Here is an 18,338-nt window from a genome sequence, read left to right as displayed (position 1 = left end):
GTACTTGTGGCACCTTAGAGACTAACAAATTTATTAGAGCATAAGCTTTCGTGGACTACAGCCCACTTCTTTGGATGCATCCGAAGAAGGGGGCTGTAGTCCACGAAAGCTTATGCTCTAATAAATTTGTTAGTCTCTAAGGTGCCACAAGTACTCCTGTTCTTTATACTCAGAACAACGACTTAGCCATGTACAATTAAGAAATCACTTTAATAAGTAGTAAAGATTTCTATTTTTTGTTTTACGTCGATATGTAGGATTTGTATACAAGTGGGGCAAATAATCTAGTAACATTCCAATAATAATCCTGTATGGGGAGATGTTTTCAACTAAAGCAGTATGAAACTTCCAATAAAAGTAATCAGTTAGCTTTGTAAATTGTATGTACAACAGAAGAATCGATCCCATTATGATAGTATTGAACACAGTGTAGAAGGGAATGAAGCTCTGTGTGTGTGTGTACATGAAACAGACATTTGGAGCTTGTGCACGTAAGTTATAAAGATCAGAATTTGATTCCTCTTTATGGAATGTTTGCATTCCTGTATTTTCAGGGGGTGGGGAATTAGGAATGTGACATTGTGACACTTGTATTTGTCACATCTTATCCCAGTTTGGTAGTGGACGTATAGCTGCTGTTCAGTGACCTGTGTAAAATTATTTGATGTTCCTGATGAGCGAGCCACATGTTCACTCGGCTTGCAGCTGCCCCTTAACACTGGAACTTAGTGTGCTGAATTCCTAGGCACTGGGCTTTTCTTAGGTGTCAGAACCACTCAACTGGGGAGAGAACTGATCTTTGTGGACTTCACACATGAGAGGACTAGTAGTGGAGGAATAGTTTCCCGTTACTACTCATTCCATCACTGCTTCCAACCCAGAAGTTCTCAGACCATTTTAGCATGTATGTTGGACTGCTGCGGCTACTTTAAGGCAAGCCAGCAGTATCTTAGGGTAGACAATATCATATGATACAAAGGGGCCAAGGGGATGAGAATGGATGTCTGCCTTCTGTCACCCATCAGTGCCATTAAGGTGGTTTCGGTTTTCATACCCTGGCCTGAATCTAGATTGTGTCAGGTCTAGAATATTAGCTTCAATTAAATGAGCTCAAAGTTGGCCTTTGGCTAATTTCTCTGTGAGCTTGCTCAGGAACCGAAGATTTGATACAGTAAAGTTTCCTATCTGTAAGAATGGGAATAATAATAATAATAATAAAAGTACGTCCCTACTTTGCAGTGGTGGGGTGAGGATGAATACATTAATGAGCTACGGTGCCTAATGATGGGGAAGCTACCAGTAGTTAGAGTAAAAAGAGGCTCAGTGGAGCCCTGAAACTAAAACTTAGCAAACTTGTAAAATAACATCTCTGATTGATTTAAACTACACCGCTACCTTGCTATAGCACGACCCGATATAACACGAATTCGGATATAACGCGGTAAAGCAGTGCTCCGGGGGGGCAGGGCTGCGCACTCCAGTGGATCAAAGGAAGTTCAATATAACGCGGTTTCACCTATAACATGGTAAGATTTTTTGGCTCCTGAGGACAGCGTTATATCGAGGTAGCGGTGTACCCTATCTAACTAAGTAAAACAAAACAGAGAAAGACCCCTTAAAAGGACGCTCATGGACTGCAGCAGGCACAGCTCAGTCCTCCTTACTGGCCAAAAGGAATTGTGTGGAAGCTGGGGCTGCTGCCCTTACATACACTTTGGTGGGAGGCCGTGGGAGATAGGCAGGGTGAATATCCAGCTCCAGTATCCTCTGTTCTTCACAAACTTCTGAACTCTTATGCTGAGGCACATGCGTGAGCCCAAGGGGGAGGCAGCATCTGATTTCAGTACTAATTTCAAAGAAAATAAGCGTAGAAACTACAAAACTGAAATGATATTTCAGGTGTTCCTTAACAACTGATCAGGTTCTTGAGAGACTTGATGGGCCATTACACAAAGTAAAACTATTTCCCCATGCTTATCTCCTCCCCCACCCCTCCTCCTAATATCTCCTTGTCAATTGCCGGAAATGGGCCATTTTCATTACCACTACAAACAGTTCTTTTTCTCTCCTGCTGATAAAAGCTCACCTTAACTGATCACTGTCCTTATAGTGAGTATGGGAACACCCATTGTTTCATGGTGTGTGTGTGTGTGTGTGTGTGTGTGTGTGTGTGTGTGTGTGTGTGNGTGTGTGTGTGTGTGTGTGTGTGTGTGTGTGTGTGTGTGTGTGTGTGTGTGTGTGTGTGTGATCGATCTTCCTACTGTATTTTCCACTACATGCATCCGATGAAGTGAGCTGTAGCCCACGAAAGCTTATCCTCAAATAAATTTGTTAGTCTCTACGGTGCCACAAGTACTCCTGTTCTTTTTGAGGATGACAGTAACCCCACGTATTAAAAATGGGTCCTGGGACATGACAGACAATTGTGGACTAGTTAGCTCAACATACTGCAGATGAAATGTTAGAAAGACACTCATTTAAAGCTGAGTTCTATGTATTTTAAAAAAGAATGTTTTCATGAACACTCTGATATACAAAGGAAAAAGCAGCCTTTTTATTTATTTATTTTATTTATTAAATAAGCATTTCCTTACAGTGTTTGCAGTCCAAACATAATAGAATTGTATAGGCACATGAGAACTTGAAAGTGACCGAGACTAGCCAGTTTTAGTTAAGTTTCCACTGTTCTAGCTGAGACTTGTGGAAAAAGTTAACAAAGTTCATCCATAGTGGAAAGAAAATTAGATTTTAGATATTCTTTCATTTTTAATCATCCTAAAATGCAAGAACATAGATCAAGACCCTGGGGACTGATTTTAGCCTTTGCCATGGCCGTTGTATGTCACTCTGTATAAGAGTTGCAAGGGGCAGGGAGAACTCCCTTAGGGCAGGAGCAGCACAGAGCTGACTTGAGTGACCTGATGCTGCCCTCTCCACTCCCTTCACTGTTACAGGCCCAGATGTGGGAAGGAGCTGTGCCTGTAGCACTGATTGCTGTGTGGATTCTGGGCTGCTAAAGGCCATAGGCAGCACAAGAACCATAAATTAGAGTGACCTTTTGGCCATCCAGCAGATCAGAATCCAGAAGACACAGAGATAGGGTAAAGCCATGTCAGCGCCTGCTACCCTGGCTTGTACCTTCTGTGCTATAGTTTTTTTACAAACATGATTTTTAACTTGACAAATATCCCGTTAAAAACACTATGGTTTGCTTTAGTACAGGAGCACATCTTAATTAAAGGCAGCCACCTTGGTTAACTGACATGTGGAGGGATTTGAAGATATGCTGGTTTAATAAGCAAGGGAAATGCAATTGTGGTTCTGTAATCAGATGTTGATCAGGTTTTACATTAAAAATTGCTGGCTAAGAAAAGAGATCATGGTACAAGAGGGAAGATATTGTAGCTCATTGGACAGAAAACTGTTTGAAAACCAGATAACAGTGAATGACTAATTGGTAAATTCCATAGTTGGAAAGAAGTCATTAACGGGGAACATCAAACATTATTTTTTAGATTTCTTGTGTATAGTGATATATAATTTTGATAGTGAAGGTAAAAAGAATGTTAAATGCTGATGGTACACTCACTGGAAATATAACTAATAGTGCATCTAGATTTGTAATGGTTTATTGTAGGTCTTTTCCATGGTTGCCAGTAAATGAAAACTCAGGTAACTGTAAATGGAAAAAGTATGTTTGAATAGATCCAGAGATGCAATATACAAACACCCAAAAAAAGATTTTGCATACCTGAGACACAACCTTTCTCCCCAGGCTTTATAAGCTGTGTCCTGCTTGATACAAATAGAGGGAAGTGTCATCAGGGCATTCTCTGTGAAGGCAATTTTCCTTGGGAGTGCTTTCCCACTCCCCCAGTTTGAATCTGTAGACCTCCAAGGCACGCTTCAGAGCCCATCTATAGAGGAGGTGTTGGGGGAGAGGGCTGAGGCAACTAGAATAGGAATTCTGTTTGGGGAATAGGGGTGGAAGTGTGGATTGGGAGTTTTAATTCATATTGTATCTACTGACTGTTAATTACTATGCAATGTGTTGGGAGGGGCAGGAAGAGAAAGAGAAGGTTCCTGCTTTGACTGAATTTGATTTGTAGCTTTTTTTAATTCTGTGTTTCGATTTATTTCAAGGGTACTCAAAGTTCTAGGCTGGGTGGATATTAAATAGAAAGAAAACAAAGTACTGATACCATCCCCTTCTATACAGTTGCTATGAAAAAGACACAAATAGCTTACTCTTATTACAGCACTTTTTATCAGTAGATCTCAAAGTACTTTACATAGGAGCTGAGTATCATTATTCCCATTTTACAGAGGTGGAAACTGAGCCACAGAGCGGTAAAGTGACCTGCCCAAGATCACCCAGCAGGCCAGTGGCAGCGCCAGGACTAGACCCAGGTCTCCTGAGACCCAGTCCAGTGCTCTGTCCACTAGGAAACACTGTCTCCCTAGTAGGCAGTGGAATTACTGAACACAGACTTTACTAAGACTACTGTCTTGTTTTGGGTACCGCTTCAGAACTCAGGAACACAACATGAAAATTAAGTGTAAATCTGACGTACGTGTGAGCTAAGCTGCTAGATGTGGGTTTATAGGAAGATCTTGGTTTTTTATTCCACAAAACTTCCAAAGCTTAGGAACGTATATTTTGAATAGACAATTTATTTAAATAAATCAGATGCATCTGACAAAATGGGTTCTAGCCCACAAAAGCTTATGCCCAAATAAATGTGTTAGTCTCTAAGATGCCACAAGGACTTCTCATTGTTTCTGTCTGTATACGTGTTTCAGTTTGGTCTGGGTACATTCCAGAGGCTTTCCTATAAGGAAATACAACAAGGGTCTGACTCCTGGGAAAATGCCTTCAGTTTGCTGCCTACTCACATAGTGAGTGCCTATTTTCCAGCCAGGGGTTTTAGGTCCATGAAGAGTTTCCATTAAGAATCTCTGTATGTCAGACAATCCCTCTCTGTCTGTTTGAAGAAAAGTCTGCAAAACCCTTCTGAAACTTTAAAACTTTATGTATTGTAAACTCTGACATTTGATTTAAGAAAACCAAACACCTTTTTAATGTTTATTTTTAGAGTAGTTTCCCTGATTTCTGGCCCCAGCCTTTACATCCTGCTTCCTGGAAGGGGTTGCTGGGGCTGTTCTAAAATCATGAATAGGTTTCAACAGAGCACTACTGGGAGGCAGCTACAGCAATATCCCACACTTCATCCACCCACCCACCACAGTAGCATAGCTCTCAGTAGTTTCCGGACACTACCACACTAGCATCATACAACTCTGAAAGCAGAGAGCCATGTTATTGGGGAAAGAAAAGTGAAGGGGTTGGCTCTTGACAGACAGCTGAGAACTATATATGTGGACGCATATGTTGCTGAATCTGTGGGTGCAGCTGCCACACAACAATTTCTTCCCAGCCTTGTGCTTCCCCAGCTCCCCAGTCTTGATGGTACTTTCGCTCTAAGCCACATGCAGCAGCTGTCAGAGTTGCAGGTCACCTCTTTCTCCTGGCTTCTTAGTAAAGAAGGCACATATAGGTCCTCTCAACTGAGACTCACCCCAACCTGCTTGTCAACTACTGTCTTCACAGAATCCACAGGAGTTTCTATCTTAAACCAGGAAGTGGAGGCTAGGGTTGGAAATATGCCCTGAGGGTGAAAGTATTTGGGAACTGAAAGTATATAGAGTTTTAAATTTGAAAGGTGCATTTAGTGGTTAGAGCTCTGTCACTCTTTAAACATATCATCTACAAATATGTAAATTCTTCACCTAACAGGGCCTTTTTGCTATCTAAGTCTGAAGTGTTCAATACAACACAATAGCACAGCGTCACTGACTATAATAAAGGGGAATGCACTATCTTGAAACCACTCTGGTGCTACTGACTGGTATGGGTAGACAGCCTGTAAGTCCAGGCAGTTGCAGCTAGATCCCTGCTAAATATTGGCTCCAAGATCTAGGACCATTTCTTTTGAAAACGAGGCTTTCCATTCTGTTAGCCCTGGATTGACCCTGGAGCAGGGAAAAAGTTCCAAACAGCCCATATCCCTCACCCTCTTTCTTTCCATGTGCTTCAGTGTAACCACAATTCTGAAAACACGCTGAGAAGATCTAGACAGAGGGTTTTTTGAAAGCTGCTTAGTTTTTCAGAGGAGATACACCAGAGTTTTCTTTGCCCTATAAGAACAGACATAATTGTTCCTGGTCAGCTTGTTTCATAAGCCTCATCTTCACCTAGAAAATTAGATTGTGTTACACAACACTGAGCTGTGTTAAGTAAGGTGATGACTTAGCACACCTGTTAAGTAGGGTTACCTACAACCAAATGACATGATTAAAAAAACACAAACTCATCCCTGTATGTCATGTTTAACCTTTTTTTTAAACTAACACAACTTTGCTAGTCACATATTGACACTATCTAACTTTTTAGTGAAGAAAAGCCAATAGTGACTCTCTTTGGAATATAGGATCCTGAGGATGCCCAACCCTGACCATAATAGTAGAACTGAGTTTCTGCCAGGCTTCTGCTCAGAAAATGGGGGCAAGGGGAGGGAATGTATTCAAGGCCCCTTCATAGAAAGTTGAACCTAAATTCTGAGGCAAGTGCTATCCAACTCCCAGTTTCTATGGTGCATTACACTGCGTCTCTTCCCTTTCTGTGATATACTACACTAAATTCTCTGCTTCTCTTTCTAGTCTCTCAAACAGCTTCATTCTCAGGAATACTTCAGTAACTTCAAATAGTGATAACTAATCATAACCCTGTGATGCAGTAACTAAAAGAACCAAGATAGAGCCTTCCTAAGACCCCCTTTTTTTAACAAGAAAAAATTTCAGATAGCTTTCCTTCCTGCTGCTAAAAAGGGAGCAGAATACTTGACCCCATTATGTGAGGACATCAGAGCAATTAGTATAACATAGCTAGGTTTAAGAGACAGCTTGAAGTCCTGGTAGAAAGTAGAGACTAGAGGATAACAGTGACTAAGCTGGAAAGAGGAGTTGAGATGTCTTAAATGTAAAGCTGTTCCCTGTTGCTGTTGTAGACGATGATTTAGGAGTGTGATTTTTTTTTTTTCTAAAAGTTCTATACATTTTAGACGTTGGCAAGTTTATGATGTGAAATTCTGGGTCTGTTACCTCCAGAAATGAGGAAGCTACAGAGAAGCCAGCTGTTTGGCACAAAGAGACACCTTGTATTGCGTTAGGTATGAAAATGGCACGTCAGATATCTCCAAGGATGTGTTGCATTACAAGGGTACAACCCACAATTAGTAAAGCATGTAAAAATGCCTTTTATTCTAAAATGTAGGTATAAGGGATGTTTATTAAATGGAAAATTATAGGTCTTATTATTCTAGCTGTCAGAAGAGGCTCAGAAACAAAGTTGTAAAGATAACTCGAGAGATTAATGGATTTTAAAATACTTTTGTGAGAATGTATTAATAAGATATTGTAGTGTGTTTATTTGGAAGATTTTTAAAATGCCTGTCAATTATCTCAGCTAAAAGTTGTTTAGCCGCCTGCAGCTATTACTTAAGACTGAAGGTCTTTGGAGCAGGGACCTTCTTTTTCTGTGTTTGTGCAGTGCCTACCACAGTGGGGAGCTCCCATAATACAAAGAAACAATACCACCACCTTGGGCTGTGATCTCTTCAGATCTCACTAAGCAGGATCAGGCATGGTCAGTATTTAAAACGTTGGTGTTGTAGGAACTAGCGTTAATTCAGTGGCACTCTTTCCCTTTTTGTCAGTCCTCTTTCCTCCGAACAGATACCAGACAGCCAGTGAGTGACAAAGCTACTCCACACTTCCCTTGCCAGTGTGGCTCAGGCCTGTTCTAGAGGGTGGAAGGGAAGTTCAGTTTCTGAGACCGCTCAGTCTCAGACTTGGACTGTTGAAGTTTTCAATAAGAGTTCCAGTGGCTTTTGATATAAAGGAAGTAAAAATATATATTTTTGTATGTAGAAACTAGCTTAACAAAACATTCCGAAAGATGAAAATAATCTAATCTTGTGCTGAAGAAGCAAAGATGGAATTCCTCCCCCCCCCCCCCCCCCCCCTCCCCCATGGATAGCAATTAGCTACATACTTTTGAAAGGGGGTTTCCTTTGCAGCATTAGGCTTTGACCATGACAATGGCAGGGTGCCAGACAAGATGGACCAGTGGTTAATCTGTATTTTTTTAAAGAGAGGTTAAAAGGTTAACAAATCTATATTTAAACCTTTCTGCTGGTTAAAATTAATTCTGTGTCCTTTGTTGTACATAAAATGTACCTTCTTGTAAGTACTTAGCCTAATGCCATTTTATTTTTACCAGATTGATCTGCATAGCTGCAGTTTCAATTTTCTTATCCTCCTCAAACTAAGATATGCATGAGCCACATGCTAGAAAATGAGGGGCCTTTTAATATGAAGTAGACAAGAAGGGTAAAAAATGGAAATATTTAATGCCATCCTTTGAAACAGGAATATTGTTGAGACATAGCAGCATGAATTATAAAAGGGACATCAGCCATAAATCTGAATGTAATTTCTGTGTGATGATGTTGCTGCGCTATTTGTCCTGACCATAATAAAACTAGAGAATTTGTTTGTTCTTTATAATTTATAAATATCCAATACTCCTGTGTTTTTAAATGTGTAATTATTAGCAGTGTCTTGTGGAAAACACTTCACAGCTTGTCCCTTATTGTCCTTTCCTTCTACTTACTTAAACATACTCCTCTGAGTGCAGGAGTTGGACTGAGCCAATGCTCTCCATTCCAGCACTTCTCTGATGGCCCCATTAGCTTATGCTGAATTTCTATCATTTTTGAAAAAGTTTCTGTGGTTATAAAGAAAACCCTTCCATGTGTGTCCAGCACTGTCTTGCTGAGGCCTTATCTACATGCCCCTATTCAACATAGATATGCTGGCAAAAGCCTTAGTTATAGTGGCAAAAGGTCCTTTTGCCTGTATAGGTTATTTAATTTGTCAACAAAAGCGCTCTTTTTTGCTGGTATAAACTGTGTCTCCAATACAAGGGTTTGCTGGTATGGTAGTTCTGGTATAGCTATACCAGCAAACCCTTTCTAGTGTAGACAGACCCTAAGAGTGGTTTATTTGAGTTTAACCTGTTGTATTTTTTGGAGGGAGTGGAGGAAAAGAGAGGGTGTTTACCAGATTGTTACATTGAAATAAGCCTCTTAAACTGAAATAGGTTTCTACACACAAACTCACACTGGTTTAACCAAATTAATTTTAAAATGCACCTTTAGTTAAACTGGTACAAGTTTGTATATAGACGAGGTTTGAGTCTGCATTCAAGCAGCCTGAAGCATTAGCTGTGATAAACATGAAAGGGTCTCGTTTATCTCAATTCTCGTCTACACTGGAAAAGGTTTACTGGTATAAATATACTGGCAAACCCTCCTAGCGTAGACCAGTTTATACCAGCAAAAGCACTTTCTTTTCTACAGTATGGTTTTTGCTGTTATAAAAATGTTGTCCTAAAAAATTTACGCCCCTATGTGACAGTACAATACCAGCAAATTTTGTAGTGTAGACCAGGCCTCAGTTATCAGTAACTTGGAAGCCTAATGTTGATTTAAATATCCATATTAACTATTCCACTGAGTATTTTAGCAGAGACATCCAGCCACTCTAGAATTATGGACAAATCTTGAGTAGAATTACATTCACTTCTCTCCCCACTACTCCAAACTCAGTTTATATCTGTATGTAACCACATAATTTGGTATTATGGAGAATGTTAACAATGTCCTAATCCTTGGTCTTTGATTTAGTATTGTGGTTAGGCAAACAGCTAAAATGTGTCTGAGATGTCCCCTTTAGCTACTGTGCAATTACCTAATAGCTATTGACTTTGGCACAGATTGCAAAGTATCTGAAAAATAGATGTCGTTCTTTTGTTTTTAAAGTTTGTGTTTTCATTAACATTTCATTCAGCATGAAAGTCCATCTTTGTAAAGTGTCTGTAAAGATGAACCGTTGGTAACTAATGTATTTAGCAATGAAGTGTTTGCAACCACAGCTAATTAATAAATAACACTCAAGGAAAATTTATGCCCGGAAAGAGTGCAAACTTAATTCTGTATATTTTGAATATAATTATATAAAAAAACAGGTGAATCGGAACATTTCAGTACTACAAAGGGTAAAACAAACCATTTCAATATGGTAGTTTATTAAGCATACATGAAAGATAAGTGATGAAATATTATTGTGTGCAATATGCTGTCATCAGTTAGTAATAATGCCCCATTCCTGTGATTATGATTTTCTCAAGAGATGCAGAACACCACCACTGTGATTCAGGTATATAATGTTTGTATTGGTTAACAGAATTGAAGCAAAGAGTGATAGACAACTAGATAGGAAGTGGCCCGATTTTCTCATCAGGACTTGTAACTAATTGAGTTGCATTTATCTGTTGTCTTCAGTTTTTTATAAACTTGCGTAACAGAAATACAGACATGTTTGTGAGCCAGCAGATAAAGATCATCTATTTAAAATGCATCTTACTGTCAATTAAATTATATTTGGGGTTCTTTGTCTGGAAGCCTGAAAAGGACATGTAAGCTTTGCTCTTCAATAACTTACACCTCTCGTCATCTGAAATCTATACAGAAAAATCATACAGTGAATAATTGGCCTTCAGCATGACTTACTCAGCTCTCAAAGTGAACTCTCCAGGGGTGTGCAGGAAGGAGGTACAGAAGATAAAAAGGAGCCGATAAGGGCCGACGGAAGAAAACTCTGTCCCAGCAAAAGCTAGTCATGAAACCCAATGTCACAAGTTACGAACTTAAACCATTTTAAAAGCAGCAAAGAGTCCTGTGGCACCTTATAGACTAACAGACATATTGGAGCATGAGCTTTCATGAGTGAATACCCATTTTGTCGATTGCATGTCAACATGCATCCGACGAAGTGGGTATTCACCCACGAAAGCTCATGCTCCAATACGTCTGTTAGTCTATAAGGTGCCACAGGACTCTTTGCTGCTTTTACAGATCCAGACTAACACAGCTACCCCTTTGATACTTAAACCATTTTGACACCTGTAATTTATCAGACTGGCATCTTTATTTTTAGTAAATGACCCGTACAAATGGGAATTTTTACAGAGATGAATTCTTGGGGATTATAAGTAACAGGGAGCATTCCACAGACGGGTGCACTCCACCAAATTCTTTTCCTTCCCTGAAAACCATGTGGCAAACCAGCACAAGTTAATTCTGGCCAAGTCATCTTTAATTTGTTGGTTCCCCTTCAATTCTGTCAAACTCCTTGTCCCACAAATAGTTCAAGGGCCAGCAATCAGGAAAGGACACTGTTGGGACTATGTTGCCAAGGGGCTGGAGCTGCATATCTGCATAGATGGCTTTTGTCTCCAGAGTGCCAATGAAATTCCCAAGCTTTGGGTGCCAGGCCACCCAGCCATGTCCACAGAGGAGCAAACATCTTCTTTGCCCCTGACAATATAATGAATTAGAAAATATAAATAATTAGGAGGAAACTCCCAGTACTACAATCTGCAGCTTAGTTAATAGTCTCCTATGTGGGTTTTTCCCCATAATACATTAGCACTCAAGAGGCTGATGAGACTAGGGATGTAAATATCTTTTTAAAAGTTAACCGGCTAAACTATTAAAATTATATCGTTTAATCAGTTAACTGATTAAATGGAGAGGGGATGGGGCTACTCCAGCCGGCCAGTGGGGCCCACAGCCACTGCTCCGGTCGGTCAACAGAGCTGGGGTCGGCCGGCGGGGTTGGGGCTGTTCCTGCTGGTCCAGGGCGGGGCTACTCTGGTGGCTGGGGGTGTGGGTTAACGGCTGTGCAGTAAGACTAATGCTACCGTTTAAACATATAACCGTTTACTAATTTACATCCCTAGAGGTGACTTATATAAGCAAGCTATCCATAGAACCTTAAACGGCCCATTAGGATGAGTCCTACTCCTGCAGCACTTCATACTGCTGTGACGATATAGGAGGGGAAAAGCTAGGGATTCTGATCAGTAATTTCTTAAATTTCAGTACTCAAATAGTATGCTTTATCTGTTTAAATTTTACAGAGTTGAATTACTAAGTGCCAGGGGACATCTGTATCTTGCATATTGGAAGCTTGCAGACAGGTTGTAATTATTCTGCAAAAAACCCGCAGAATAGATTGCATACAACTATTACCAGCTGCCTTTCACACGGAATGGTTATTAATTTGTATGGGTTTTTTATGTGTGTGGAAACTTTTGTTTCCTCACTCATTCATACTAGCAAACAAAATCTAAACCAAATCCTAACCTATAAATGCCCTTTTCAACTTTGCTATTACATTAATCTTTGTGCAAGATTATTGGTGTACAGCTCTAATATTTTAGCTTTAAGGCATTGACCCATTTGAAAACTCATGCTTGTCATTGGTAAGATTGCAATGAATATCTGGACTTCCCATCTGTATCTTGGTCACTCTCCTCAACTGATGAGGAGGGATGATTGCCTGCAGGTGCAAAGAGAAATGCTATTTGAATACTTCAAAGCTTTCAAACCAGGTGCACACTACTGACTCAGGAGCAGGCATTGACAGGTAACTTCTTTATGAGTATTGACAATCTTCATATTTCCCCTTTTAGTGGAGACAGCTTTAAAAATCATTGTTTAGAAGACCTGGATATAATGACAAGTGAGGATGAGATAATACTTTGGGAATGTGTGTGTCATTGTTCAGGGGAAATCAGTAGATGACTCAGTTAAGTTTGACTTCATATCAGCTATTTGAAATACATAAGACTATGTACTAGGTGTCAAAACTAGCATTGTAATTTTGAAAAGAGATGATTCTTCATTACTTTTTTTTTTTTTAAGCTGGGTTGGAGAGAGAATTGCCTCTTATCAAGAGCAGCATTTTATTAGCCCCTTGTAGTGCAAAAACTTGGCAGACATATAACTCGCTCTTTTTGGGGAGAGGGGAAGGGAAATTTGTATTGCAAATCATTTTGTGAAATTAATCCTGATGCATATAAGTTTTAAGCAACACGTGATTAATGGTGCCCTTATATGCGTAGTTTTGAAAAATTATTCTTTGAAAGATTGATATATGAGAAATTAATCTTGTCAAAAAGAATAGTGGCCATTTAGTATAGAAGTAATAAGCGATAATAATACACTGTTTTACAGCATTTTTAATTCAAGTATGTTAATCCAAATATTTATTTATTGTCTGAAGACTACTGTGAGGTAAGCAGTTTTATTTTACAACTGTTTATTTTGGCTCATGGTATAAAAAATGTGTGTTCTTCCACAGCAAGTGCCCTAAGCCAGCAATAAACTGCTGGACTTCTTATGGGATGTAGCTTGCTGAAATCTTGCTGGTTCTATTGTGGCATAGGTAGATTAAAACTCAAATCTGACCTTCGCAAACAATAGCATCTCTTCTTGTTTCATTTCTGAGACTGCCAGAAACCTGCTTTTGTTCCACAAAATATTGCTAGGCAGAAAGACCATCTTAGTTGGAATGCGCTGACAAGAATGTAATAAAGATGGAACTGTATGGCAAGTCTGTTGAGACCTGATTGAAATAACCATAGGAGGCAGGAAAAAAGTATTTGAAAAAAATATTTTGCATCATATTGAAGAAAACAATTAGGTTTTACTGATTTTTTTTCTCATAGTAGCTAAAGGTGAGGGTTATGTTTAATCCACAATCCATCATAGTCTCTATGTGAATTTATCTTACACTGCATTCAATTTTTGTTTGATAAGCAGTTACATGTGGAAATACTTGTACAAATGTTTACCAGTTTCAGTGGGACAGTATAAGGATGCCTCTGTCTCCACAGTAAAATAAGTGTGTGCCTAACTTGTTACAGAAACTGAACTGTGTGCCAGTCTAGGCAGCAAGCAAGGGTGGCAGAAGTTTAAAATTTACCAAGTATTAACTATATGCTCTCTGGACAAAATAGTGTTTAGTCAACTGTGCCCATCTCTTACCAGTTAGGGGCATGAAAAAATGCTGTTGTTTCAACAGGGCATAAGAGATTTAAAATCTATATTCAAATTTTGCAGCTCAGGACCATCTCTCAACATCTCTTTTGCATGATTACAGAGTACTTCCTAATGAGGGAGAAGCAGTAGCTTCATAGAAATCATCATTAGAAGAGGCTAGTTATTTAAATTAGTGGAATTTTTTTCCTAGAATTTTACTGATTTATGTTTTCAAAGCTTTTTTATATGCACTGTAACATTCCTGGGGTGTGCATATTGATGGCAGACATCAGCTGCACAGATTTACATTACATGTTATTGGCAAAACCAAAATTTCTTACCTTCATTTGTGCATTTTTTTGATTGTGGGGAGGTTGTATCCCTCTCCCAGGAGTCTGCAATTAACAACATGCAGCAGATAAACTCTTCACAGGAATATTCAGTTTTAAAAAATGTGTACAGTCTCTCTTCTCAACCAGCAGATGAAGTTTTGAACCAGTTCTTTCTAGGAGACTTATTTCCTTGTTGAAGTAGTTACAGGATGTTACTTCCTTAAGTTTCACTAAAACAGTTTGTTCAAATGCATAATTGCAGTGTTTTGTTGAGAGTGATAAAGTATTTCCCTCTCCAGTGGAACACCCCTCCCCAGATTTATGTGGTTTATCAGCAAGGAGCTATCCTTTGGTGTTCACTAATAGCTTAATTCTTTTTGAGTTGGACAAGTTTTTTCTAAGCTTCAGTTCTTTCTGTGACAAAACATTAATATCATCCTTACCAAAGGCAATATTTTTCAAGGCTTAGCTTTACCAGTTCCAAGTACAGTCTGTAAAGCAGAGACTATTCCTTTCAAAAAGCAAACTACCAGTAGCGTGAAAGCCTAGTGTGACTTCAGAAAAGGCTTTAAGAACGTTTATGTTGGTTCATGGTAGACTTTCAGCAGAGACAAATCAGTTTGAGCTTCATTAGCCTCATACAATTGGAAACCGAGGCTTCAATTCCTTTTGACTTTGAAATAACAAAATTGAAGTCCAAATTGCAGTCTGCATACAGAAAAACAAAACCAGAACAATCCTGATGTGTTTTCAGCTCAGTGAAAAGTTTTGTGGGATCCTCAGATCTGTAACCAGTTTAACATAAGCTTGATCTGCACAGACTGCCAGCTGACTGGACTGAAGTGTTAAGCTGCCATTCAGAGAGAAACAAATTTCAGTGCTCAGGGTAGAGGAAACGCGCGTGCGTGTGTGTGTGTATTGAATGATTTGGTCTGCGCAAAAAGCCTATGAAATACTCAGTAAGAGGCAACTCGTACTATGCCATGCAATCAATTGGATCTCTGGCGTGGGATTTTCAAAATCCCTGAGTGTTGGCCGACTTTGCTGTTACTGAAGTCAGGTAAGACTCCCATTGTCTTCAGTGGAAGCAAAGTTAGGTCAATGTTGAGCACTTTTGAAAATCCCACTTTTAATGCACAACAGACACTACCACATTTTGAACTACGTGAGCATGCACGGAGGGTGAGCTTAGAGTAACACAACTTGGAGCATTTCCAAAGATTTGGGGAGATGATATCTTGCAAAGCTCTGCGAAACATGGCTTTGCTTCATCTACCAGCTACTGAATGCTGGATTTATTTCAAAGCCACATTATAGTTGAATAAACATTGTCCAAATTGTTTAAATATTTCCTTATAAGTCCATACATGTTATTTACAGTTGTTGCATGTGGAACAAAGAATTCAGAGATTAATACAAATAGTGCACTACTAAAGTGGGACAATTGACTGAATGGTAAAATGTCATGTAGTACCGAACATAAAAGGTCAGTTGTCCCTTTTTTCTTAAAATGTAAATTATGTACAGCAGTACATGTGATAAGTAGCCAAGATCTGACTCTAGATCACCACTTCAGTTGCTTTCATATAAAGTAGTATGTCACATGTGTCCTTTTTACTACTTTACAATCCATGGGAAAATGCTGAATCCTGGACATGTGGCTTCGACACCTAACAAGAAAGTGAGATTTTTGCCTGCTTTCTGTGGAACCATCTAGGTCAAGGATCGGCAACCTTTGGCACATCCACAGGTTTGGCCGATCGCGGCTCCCACTGCCCGCGGTTAGCCACTCCAGGCCAAATGGGGGCTGCGGGAAGCGGCACGGGCCGAGGGATGTGCTGGCTACCACTTCCCGCCACCCCCATTGGCCTGGAGCGCCAGTGGGAGCCGCGATCGGCCAAACCTGCGGATGCGGCAGGTAAACAAACCGGCCTGGCCCGCCAGAGTGCTTACTCTGGCGAGCCACGTGCCAAAGGTTGCCGATCCCTGATCTAGGTAGATGCATTGCGTGGTCCCCGCTGTGAATTCCTGCAGTTAGCCTGAGTACATGATACTTCTTCACTGACTTCCTTGTATTTGAATGCCATATCTGAAAATTTAGTCAGGTTTACTTTTGTGAATTGCACATGACAATGAAATATTCCAAACATTGTCTTTATTCCATGAAGTTCACATGGAGTCTACTGAACTAACCCTTTGTACTTATATGCGGAGTCTCACCTTTTTAGAATCTTTTTTGTATCCAGTTAGCAATGGAAAAGAGCTATATAGTTACTGTACCCATTTCCGGTTTGTAGGTGAAAGCAGCTGTTGCTTTGTGTTGCTTTTCCTAACAAGTTATATTAAGGCAGATTGTGTTTTAAAGCAGTTTGATGATGCTGTCCACAGTGCCCACTCCCTCCATCTCAAGTTACCATATCATCAGTTTACCAATAGACATCTTCAAAAATGGCTGGGGAGCATGTACTGTTCCCCAGGATCTACTGGGGATGTCAGGGCCACATCCCGTGCCAGTACTGAGCAATCTTCAAGAGACTGGGATCTGGCCTGACCCTGTGCCCAGCAGGAGTCAGGAAAAAGTCTGCTCCTACTGCCAGTGGATGATACTGGCAGAGAGTGGCAAAGGCTAGTAACTCCCTTTGTTTGCTAGTGAACCTCAGGACACTATGAATAATCTAGTTTCATTGTCCAAGCAGACTGAAATGCAAAACATAAACATCAGAAAAGATGCAAAGTAAAGTGGATTTTTAAATTCTTCACCTTTAATGGTTTTTGATATAGCCTAAGCTCTCAACTTCAAACTTGTCTTGTTTTGTAGAGCTTATTCAGATTTAAAAAAAAAAAAATCTAAGTTTGGAGAAAAATGAATAGCAGTATTTAGTCATTTAAAGATGCACTGTTACGTTTGTGAAGTTAGGGAGCAGTTAACCTAGTCCCAGGATCAAGCAATTTGCAAACAAAGCTTGAGGCTTGTAAATTCCCAAAGCTCTGGTTTGGGCTATTATTGCTAGGTTTATGTGTTCATTTTTCTTTTTAACAAAACAAAAACCCACCAACCATAAGGTTGACATTTCAGGCACCAAAAGTAAGGAAATTACAATACATATGGTGGTTACACCAATTTTAAGTCAAACGTTTATTTTCTACGCCTGTTTTTGTTGATAAGAGGTTGGATTTTTTTTTCCCTAGATCTAAAGATTATCGAAAGACGTGAAAAAGAACTGAAAGAGGAACTGCTGTCTTTCCTGCAAAGGATGAGTTCCAGCATCACATTAACTTGGAAACCCACATGCATCTTAATCATCCATTCTATGTAGAGGACAGATTTTTTTCAGGTACCAGGAAAATTTGTTTGGGGAAGATCAGTCATCTTTAGTGTAATGGAAACACCGAGCTAAATACTGATATAATATTTGACATTTCCTGTTCCAGAATGTATTGCATTAATCTGGCCTTTGATGTTGAATGTTAATAAAAGGATTTTTTCTCTACATAGAATTCCAGTTATTTTCTGCGTATTTACATCTAATGGAAACGCGTTGTTAACTTAAATGTCAGTACTCTCAGATTAAAAGCGGCAGAACTTTGTGTCTCCTTTTCTCAAGGAATAATAGCAGTGAATAATTATGGACATTTCACTCCCATGAACTATACAGTAACTGTAAATTAACCATTTTACTGTCCTGCCAAAGCAGATGGTTTATTTTCACACATTTTATGATGTAATAAAATGCAAAGTCCAGTTTTAAGAAAAATCAAGACAAGTATTTTAGAACTCCTTTAATACTTGCATAGCCTTTTTTGGAGCTTCAGGAAACTTTGATTTGTGCTATATAAAGAAGTCATTTGTCACTTCTGCATGTTGATTTATAACTAAACATTTTTAAACTGAGTGCACATAAAACTGTATTGTGACAATCTTTTATGCCCAGTTCTTCAGAAAACCTTTTCCAGATTCTGAAGACATGCTGAATGGAAGTCAGGAGAGATTTTG

General features: G+C 39.5%; 1 protein-coding gene across 1 annotated transcript in view; it reads left to right on the top strand.

Annotated features, from left to right (window-relative positions):
• MRPL13 (mitochondrial ribosomal protein L13) overlaps window positions 1-17,836 on the top strand; it is a 53,385-nt gene extending 35,549 nt beyond the window's left edge. The window contains exon 7 of the mRNA XM_034763536.1: window positions 17,534-17,836. Within this exon, the coding sequence (XP_034619427.1) occupies window positions 17,534-17,558 (25 nt within the window). The 3' untranslated portion in view covers window positions 17,559-17,836. The remainder of the gene's footprint in view (window positions 1-17,533) is intronic.
• The last annotated feature ends 502 nt before the right edge of the window (window positions 17,837-18,338 follow it).

This window comes from Trachemys scripta, chromosome 2 (genome assembly GCF_013100865.1).
Source record: "Trachemys scripta elegans isolate TJP31775 chromosome 2, CAS_Tse_1.0, whole genome shotgun sequence".
NCBI classification, from domain to species: domain Eukaryota; kingdom Metazoa; phylum Chordata; order Testudines; family Emydidae; genus Trachemys; species Trachemys scripta.
The sequence above is the reverse complement of the archived record's forward strand: the minus strand, read 5'-3'. Positions and strand labels throughout refer to the sequence as shown.